At 39.9% G+C, this 9,813-nt stretch overlaps 1 protein-coding gene across 3 annotated transcripts; it reads left to right on the plus strand.

The window, feature by feature from the left end:
* Positions 1-306: 306 nt before the first annotated feature.
* On the plus strand, positions 307-9,010 carry jagn1 (jagunal homolog 1). 3 transcript variants are annotated; one of them, XM_018092984.2, is made up of 4 exons: positions 307-436; positions 1,025-1,240; positions 1,629-1,724; positions 6,907-9,010. In XM_018092984.2, the coding sequence occupies exons 3-4, from the start codon at positions 1,636-1,638 to the stop codon at positions 7,367-7,369; spliced, it is 552 nt and encodes a 183-aa protein (XP_017948473.1). In that variant the 5' UTR covers positions 307-436; positions 1,025-1,240; positions 1,629-1,635; the 3' UTR covers positions 7,370-9,010.
* The last annotated feature ends 803 nt before the right edge of the window (positions 9,011-9,813 follow it).

Here is a 9,813-nt window from a genome sequence, read left to right on the forward strand (position 1 = left end):
ATATGCAGGAACCTGTCCCAAACTTGCCCACCCTCCCCATTAGCAAAAAGGCTTAAATTACACAGAATGCAGGGCTCCATGGCAACAAACGGCTGCCCTGCATTGTAAAGCGATAATGAAAGCTAATTTCTATAAAACAAAAAATCAAACAGCAGCTGGTAATTTCTGCAGATATTTTATATTTTGACATCACCCATTATATTTAGTAGCTTAAATAAGAAGCCTTGCACTGATTTTTTTTATTCTTAAGGCAGAGAGCGACAATGTGGTTTTAATTTACAGCCATACAGCTACTTCACTGTCTTCTCAACATCAATCAATACATGGTGATTCTACTTCCGAGTGGAGCAAGATGGCGCCGGGAGCCGGACGGAAGTAGTCGGAAAGGAGCGCTGACTGGGCGGATGTTGCCGAAGCGCCGGGTTCATTGAGCGTGGTAAGTGGGCTCCTTGCTATTGTGCGTGTTATAATATGTCTTTATAGTTTGTTTGTTCTGTGTGTGCTGGGGGAATGCGTATTTAGTGCACTATTTTGGAAAGCCAGTCATGTCATAGGGCAGGGGGCTAGCTGTAGGGGCATGTTACCTGAGTGGGCTATAGCCATCTACCAGGTACATTAGCCTCCAAGGGTTGCCACCTCACCCCCTTTAAACCAGGTACAGGACCATATGAAATCCCCCACCTCCCATAGGTGCCTGCTGCAGGCTGTGATGGCTTCTTTTTATATTATGTGACATTTTATATTTGGAATTACATCCCCTTTGAGCTTTGGGCAGGGTGTTAGGACTGACACTAGGGAACTTCAAGTGTTGTTGAACTACAACTCTCTGATCCATCAACAGCTGCAGGCTGTAAGGCGATAGTGGGGGCTGCTCGCTAAACGCTAAAGGTGTCAATAAACTACTCTAAGCCTTATGCCCCCACCCCAAGGCCACCTTCATTATACTGACATGATCCCGCTATTGATAGGAACCTGTCATGATTGCAAATCCTGCACCAAATATCTTTTTTTTTTTTTTTTTCAGCCCTTGTTGTTAGTCCAAAAGATCCACAGGCACATCCCTGGCCAGCAACAAATGAGCTTCATTTTGTGCCCAGGCCAACAAGAACGAATCTATATTCACCATTTAGAAGCCAATATCGTTCTTTGTATGACCAGCAAACTAATCTGTATGATTATGTATTGTGCTTGAACCCTCATTTGTAGATTAGTTATAAACCAGAACAGAGCCATTGCCCAGGTAATCATTAACCAGATGCAGCTCTGAGATTTAGCCGTAGGGGGTTATATTTGGGGGGGGGGGGGGGGGGGGGGGGTTACCGGCTTAATATGTACACCACCCACAGCATTTCAGTCACAAAAGTGAAAAGCTTTATTTAATTTTTTTTACTGTTCCTGTAAGCAAAGGAGCACCTACCAATACCACTGTAATGTTATTTTAAACATTTGATAAGTAAAGGGGAACTAGGCGCTCAGCTGTTAGTTTTTCACCTGGGGAACTCAGACGATATATAAGTCTGTGCACACACTGTTCTTTTGTTTCAGTGTGTTGTAGATTGTAACTAAGTTATTCTTTAGTTTGCAGATAATTAATTAGAGATTAATAATTATTGTTTCCTGGTTGTAAGATCAATAATGGCCTCCCGTGCTGGCCCTCGGGCAACTGGTACAGATGGAAGTGACTTTCAGCATCGAGAGAGAGTAGCCAGCCACTATCAGATGAGGTAAGTAAAATACAAAGAAAGTCTTGTATTAGAGCTGTACTTCCCCCACTGTTATTTCATTGTAACACCCATCATCCCCCCCCCTGGCAGACTTCAGCTGTAGTCCAGCCACGGTTGGTGCCCAGGAAAAGAAATGTTTATTTGCAATGCTAGGCTATTTGGGGAAATTATTAAAGAAGTGCAAATCTGCAAGATGCAGAGAGATCTTAAGGTGGCCATACACGGCAGATTCTAGCTGCCAATATCGGCCCATTACACCGATTCGGCAGCTTATTGGCCCGTGTATGGGCACTACCGACAGGCCTGCCCAACCGACATCTGGCCTGAAATCACCCAGATCTCGATTGGGCAGGTTTGATTTTTTTTTAGTCGGACTGGGGACTGCATTGGCTCGTTGAAGTGATACCCGACCTGACAGACGCCTATACCCATCGTTCAAATTAGCCCGATATTGCCCACCCGTAGGTGGGGATAACAGGATCTTAGAGCGTGTATGGCCACCTTTAGGGTTTTTTTTTATACATGATTACAGCCAGTAGATAGCAGTGCAGCCCCTACCATTCAAATCTTCTCTTTTAACTTGTATGTTCTGACAATCTCTATCACCTTATTGGTAAATGAATTGTAGATAACTACATACAGTGGTGCTTGAAAGTTTGCGAGCCCTTTTGTATGTCATATTTCTGCGTAAATATTACCTTAAACGTGATCTGTTTTTCCTGCTCCCTTAAAGGAGAAGGAAAGGCTAATAAAGAGTTAATCTCAAGCTGCAGGCATACCTTCAGTTCTCTCAATAGTGCCCCTAAGTCTCCCCATATTTCTCCTGTTGCAATGATCAGAAGCCAAACAGGAAGAAAAAATGCTGAGCTGTGTAAAGAAAGTTCCCATAATGCCTCACTCCTGCACAGACACCCAGACCAAGTGTACATGCTCAGTTAGTAAGACTATAAGTCAGCCTCCTGCTGATTGGCTCAGATCCACATTCCTAAGGGGGGGGAGTGAGTTCTTAGCTTTCTTGAGGGAGGGGGGAGCAGGAAAGAGCAGAAAGCAAAGAGCTGTGTGTCTCTGGCAGAGGAAACTGAGTTTTTACCTTTCCTTCTTCTTTAAAACTAGATAAAGGATAAGTAAACATTTAAAATAAGTGACTGTAAAATTGATGAAAGTGTGCTGTTCTAAGCACTTTTGCAAGTTGCTTTTTTATTTTAAGATTCCAAGAGAAATAAAGCAGGTAGTTATGCTGGAATGCAATGTGTTGCTTTACCCATAATGCTTTTCATTTAAGCCTAAAGGTGGCCACACTAACCTTCAGTGCTGAAACAGGCAGATAAGGAGGTAGAAACAATAGATTCAGCCCTAAAAGCAGATTTTGCTCAGGCGCCTTCTATGGCGCCTGATCAAAATCTTTTAACCCGCCCGATTGGCGAGTCGACCGATATCAGCAGGTTCCTGCGATATCGGTCGACTCACCGACTTGCCATACACGCACCGAATGTCGTGCGTGTATGGCCAGCTTAAAAGGTCTGTTTTGGTCTCATCTGTCCACAGATGATTCTCCCAATGGCCATCTGACTTACCCCACATGGGAAATCAAATATGAAGATAGGCAGGCACTCCGGATTATTTGTTGCAAATGTAGAAAAATGCAGCCAGTAGAAAAATAATTAAGTTAAAAAAGTATAAATTTTATTTTATCCATATGTAAAAACAAATAGCCTTACGCGTTTCATACCAATAGGGTACTTAGTCATAGGCTTAATTCATTGAACACAATACACCATATTTAAAGACAAGTTGACCAATCAGGTAAACTTTGCAATTAGCCAATCAGACCGATAGGTCTTTTAGCTAGGGAAAGTAGATAAAAAGTCATAAATTCACATAGGGATATATTTTAGGCATTATATACAATCAATTAGTGTATAACCATAAAAAGCTAGATTTAGGTAATTATACATAGCAAGTAACATCATAGTCATAATTTAGTCCATATGGTTGTCGAGTTTTTAGGAAGAAAATCCACTTTGTTTCTTTTCTAATTAACACTGAGGAGATGTCGCCCCCTCTAGGACTAAGGATAGCTCTATCTATCCCTGTAACTTTTAGAAAAGACAGGGATCTATTTGAACATTCGAAAAAATGTTTTGCAACAGTAGTAAAACTATTAACGTTAGTAATGTTCAATATATGTTCCCTTATCCTATCTTTGAGCTTTCTACCTGTCTGACCAACATATTGTTTCATGCACTTAGTGCAAGTAAGAAGGTAAATAACATTTTTGGTGTTACAATTAATAAAATGTTTTATCTGATATTTTTTCATAGTAATAGACGAGGTGAATGAATCTGTTTTTTGTATATAGTTACAAGTAATACATTGTCTATATCCACATTTATAGCACCCTTTTGTAGATAGCCATGTGGTTGTGGGCTTTTTTGTGTGGATTAAACTTGGTGACAGTAAATTACTTAAAGTTTCAGTTTTTCGAGTGATGTATTTATGTCCATTGTTAAGTATTTGTCTTAAAACAGGATCGGTTTTTAGGATGGTTAGATTATTGTTAATAATTTTTTCTATCATTTTCTGTTGGGGACTATAGGTCAAAATACATGTTAAAGGTTCATTATCCTTATTATTTGCATATTTCTTACGTTTAGAAGTTTTTTGATTATGCATATGATATCTGTCAAAAAGATTTGATCTGTCTACAGATGCAGCTCGCATCTGTAGACAGATCAAATCTTTTTGACAGATATCATATGCATAATCAAAAAACTTCTAAACGTAAGAAATATGCAAATAATAAGGATAATGAACCTTTAACATGTATTTTGACCTATAGTCCCCAACAGAAAATGATAGAAAAAATTATTAACAATAATCTAACCATCCTAAAAACCGATCCTGTTTTAAGACAAATACTTAACAATGGACATAAATACATCACTCGAAAAACTGAAACTTTAAGTAATTTACTGTCACCAAGTTTAATCCACACAAAAAAGCCCACAACCACATGGCTATCTACAAAAGGGTGCTATAAATGTGGATATAGACAATGTATTACTTGTAACTATATACAAAAAACAGATTCATTCACCTCGTCTATTACTATGAAAAAATATCAGATAAAACATTTTATTAATTGTAACACCAAAAATGTTATTTACCTTCTTACTTGCACTAAGTGCATGAAACAATATGTTGGTCAGACAGGTAGAAAGCTCAAAGATAGGATAAGGGAACATATATTGAACATTACTAACGTTAATAGTTTTACTACTGTTGCAAAACATTTTTTCGAATGTTCAAATAGATCCCTGTCTTTTCTAAAAGTTACAGGGATAGATAGAGCTATCCTTAGTCCTAGAGGGGGCGACATCTCCTCAGTGTTAATTAGAAAAGAAACAAAGTGGATTTTCTTCCTAAAAACTCGACAACCATATGGACTAAATTATGACTATGATGTTACTTGCTATGTATAATTACCTAAATCTAGCTTTTTATGGTTATACACTAATTGATTGTATATAATGCCTAAAATATATCCCTATGTGAATTTATGACTTTTTATCTACTTTCCCTAGCTAAAAGACCTATCGGTCTGATTGGCTAATTACAAAGTTTACCTGATTGGTCAACTTGTCTTTAAATATGGTGTATTGTGTTCAATGAATTAAGCCTATGACTAAGTACCCTATTGGTATGAAACGCGTAAGGCTATTTGTTTTTACATATGGATAAAATAAAATTTATACTTTTTTAACTTAATTATTTTTCTACTGGCTGCATTTTTCTACATTTGCAACAAATAATCCGGAGTGCCTGCCTATCTTCATATTTGATTTCCCGTGATGGCTCCCTGTGCTGAATGGTCTGGGGCATGAGCACCCGGACCCACCGTCACTGTGGGTAAGAGCTATATATCCACAAAAAGTGTGATCACATTCTATTGTGTTTTGATTACCCCACATGGGCTTAAGAAACTGTAGATGGGATCAAGGTTCCTTTTCAATAAGAGTGTCTTTCTCCTTGCAACACTGCCACGTGCAGCTTTTCTGTTCACTGTTCCCCTGAGGGTAGACACATAGACACATACCTAGGCCAATGCAAGAGAGGCTGCTAGTTCCTTAGGCAATAGCCCCAGGGGTTCTTTTCCAGCCTGGGGAGCATCAATAACTGGTTATGGGACGTCCTCATTAATCTCCTTTTTTTGAGCCATGGCACACTTTCACATACCTGCACTGTTAAGGGGGTGGTTCACCTTTACATTAACTTTAAGTATGTTATAGAATCTCCTATTCCTAGCAACTTTGCACTTGGTCTTTATTATATATATTTTTAGCTTTTGAACTATTTGCCTTTCGCTTCTAGATTTTTACAGGTTTCAAATAGGGGTCCCTGACCCCAACAGCCATAAACGGTTGCTCTGTGCGCTTACAAATGTACTAATAGTCATTTATTTATCTTACTATTCAGACCCTCTCCTTTTCATATTGCAGTCTTTCATTTAACCCACTGTCTGGTTGCTAAGGTAAACAAGACCGAAATTCCAAACATGAGAGCTGCTGAACAAAAAGCTAAATAATTAAAAACAACACAAAAAAAACCAATTGCAAATTGCCTCAGAAAATCAATAATAATCAATAATGAGCCACAATTCGTTTATTATGTGTAGAGTCATCCCATTGACTCTAATTTTCCCTTTAAATAAACTGAGAATTCTAGATCCCAGACTAATAAGTAGTAATTTTTCTCAATAAATAAACAAGCATTATGTTTATGATACAATGGTTTGCATTTGTGAACAATATAGTTGTACCTGGAAATACAGGCTGCATTCTTTTGCATAAAAGAGTATGTTGCAATGTATCTACAGGACTTTATGCCTCCATATAATGGCTAAAAAGCAAGTTTGGCCACTTATAGAAATCAGTGTATATTTGCTCACACCCTTCCTGTTCAGGGAATAAACAAAACTATGAACTGATGATTGGAAATAAACAGAAATATACCCCCGATGTTGCTCATTCTCAAGAAAGAGAAAAGGAAAGAAAGCTGCTTTTTGTATTGTAGTAGTGGATCCATGCAGTAGAGGGCGCTATACGTTGCTATAGATTGTTGTATATCAGTGTGATTATTGCATGCGTGCTGTTACTTACTGTTGTGTTTCCCCCACCCACAGTGCTTCCTTAAAGAATGAAATCAAGAAGCTGATCTACGCCCACTTGGTTATCTGGCTGCTGATCGCTGCTCAGATGTGTGTGTCTCATCTAAAATTGGTCTCCAAGGATTTGGTAGCCATGCCATACCAATGGGAGTACCCATACCTCCTGAGCCTTGTCCCGTCCCTCTTTGGTCTCGTCTCTTTCCCCCGGAACAACATCAGCTATCTGGTGATCTCCATGATTAGCACGGGACTCTTCTCCATTGCTCCCCTCATCTATGGCACCCTAGAGATGTTCCCTATGGCACAGCAGCTGTACCGCCATGGCAAGGCCTACCGCTTCATCTTCGGCTTCTCCGCCATCTCTGTTATGTACTTGCTCATGGTGGTGGCCGTACAGGTTCATGGATGGCAGATCTACTACAGCAAGAAGCTGTTGGACGCTTGGTTCACAAACACTCAGGAGAAGAAGAAGAAGTAACAAAACCAAGTGACTTTTTAGAGCCAAGGTACAATGATAGGAAGGTGCAAAGGGGCAGAGGTGCACGGCACAACTGTAATACAGTATCGTAACGTGGAACATGAATTAATAAACCCAAGAGCAGATATGGTGAAAGAGTGCTTTCCAGTGCCAGGAATTGTCCAACCTGATGGCTTCCATTTTGTATTGAACTGCAAATCCATCAGTAGTTGAGGGGTAGTGAAATTGTAGCTCAGAGGCTGGGCACCACTGCAGTTAATTGCCATGCCAGGCTAGAATGTTTTCAACATTTTATTTTTTTCCCCAGAGGCACCTTGAGACCACTGTAAACATGAAAACCTTGATACATGGAGCCCCTCATATAAGCTACTTATTGGGCTTTGGGTGTTAGACAGCTACAGTTTTCCTGGGGTCCCTACCATTTTTGGGGGCTTACTGCACCACTATCACCATTTACTTTCATGCTATAAGCCATCATTCCCAAACTGAGCCATTGCACCCCCCAAACAGTGGATATTGATATTCTGAGACAGTTTGCAATGGTTTTTCATTTTTTGTGGTATTTCTCAGATATTTAGCTTTTTTATTCAGTAGCTCTCCAGTTTGGATTTTCAGCAGCTATCTGGTTGCCATGGCCTTGGCTTACCTAAGCAACCAGGCAGTGGTTTAAATGAGATTGAAATATGAACAGGAGAGGGGCAGAATAAAAAGATAAGGATCAAAAAGTAACAATAATATTACAGAGCAGTAGTTTTTGGCTGCTGGGGTCAGTGACTCCCATTTAAAGCAGGAAAGATGTAGAAGAGAAAGGCAAATAATACAGAAACTATAAAAAATATGTAATGGAGACCAATTGCAAAGTTGTTAGGAATAGGACAGTCTATAATATATTAAACGTTAAAGTAATGGTGAACCACCCCTTTAAGGTGCAGTATGGGGTGAATCCCCACAGATAATTCTGAACTATATAGTCACTGCTATAGGATTTTAATACTTTGTTAGGAGCAAAGGTGAGCGTGACCAAGTATTGGCCTATCAGAGACGCCTGAGCAGTTAACTGAAGGGTAGGTTTTTGTTTTTTTTTTTTTAAATCATTGCTTTATAAGAAATTGTGCTATCTGAGTAATTATTTCTATAATTTAATGGGAGCCGCCCTATGGCTTGGTTTAACTGAGCAGAATCTACTGCTCATAATGTTGTTCCTATAGAATTCTGGCAAGCATTATGGCAGCTCCTAATTCTGCATAAATCCAAATATGCCCCTAATATGTTCTGTGCTCACCAAATACTGTATGTTTAAGGAGGAATAGAAGCCCGATAAACCCTGCTGCTAGTCTTTTATGTGGTCTCTTGTTTTTTTATTAAAGGGTAAATGTCCCCTCTGTAATTGACTTGTGGAACCATCTAAATGGAACCAGTTTGGCAGCCTTACAAAGTGTCATTGTGCATGAGCCTTACACACCATAGGCCTTTGCTACTGGATTGTACCCAGGCCTGTTTCCTTTCTGAGCATTTGTACTTGGTATTTGCATGCAGCGACACGTGTACAAACTGTAGATCAATGTGTAAATGTGCCCTTTAATGTGCTCCATAGTGTAAACCTCTCGCCAGTTCAGCCAAGAATAAAACCAACTAATATGATGTATGAATTTCTGTTTAGCATGAAGCACTTTCACACACTTTGTTGCGGTTGATCTAATTGGCTTCCTGGTGGAGCACTGTCCAGCGAGATTCAGCCGAGGAAGCTGTCAGGAGAAAGAAACAGGGCTGGGCTGGTTCTGCTGCTTGGGAAACACATTAGAAACCTCACATAACTTTTCTCTTGTCTTTCCTAACCAGAAGAACATCAGCCCAGCCCTCTTTTTTTTTTTTCTCCTGACAACTTCATTGAAGTCATGGTTGGAAACTGACCAGCAGGTGGCGCTGTTGTAACAAAATTCATTCATAGTAACAGTATTAATATCTTGGAATTTTGGGAAAAAATAATTTAGGTTGCAAAAGTACTTAAAATAGCACTCTCATCAATTTTACAAGCACTTATTTAAAGGTTTACTTATCCTTTAAAATCAGTAGGAAGAGGTAGATGGGGATTTCGGGTGCTGACTCCCACCCCTTGTTTCTGTCACCCTTAAGGAGGCCATACATGGGCAGATTTTAGCTGCCTGCTTGTCCCCATCTGGCTGATTCCACAGTTTATACAACGCCCCCCTCACTGATATCTAGCTGGTAATCGCCCAGATGTCAATCAGACAGTTATGAATTTCCTGTTGGATCGAGGGCAGTATCGGTCCGTGGTGACATCACTTTCAGTTTTGTGGGTCCCTGGGTTGAGTGGTGAGTAAATGGATTGTGGGTGTGGGTTGGGTAGCGGATCTGGGTAAGGGGCATAGCGGTGTTGCTGGTGTGGGTTGGGCACGGGTCAACTCGGATTGTTCTGCCCCCAA

This window comes from Xenopus tropicalis, chromosome 4 (assembly GCF_000004195.4).
Source record: "Xenopus tropicalis strain Nigerian chromosome 4, UCB_Xtro_10.0, whole genome shotgun sequence".
NCBI classification, from domain to species: domain Eukaryota; kingdom Metazoa; phylum Chordata; class Amphibia; order Anura; family Pipidae; genus Xenopus; species Xenopus tropicalis.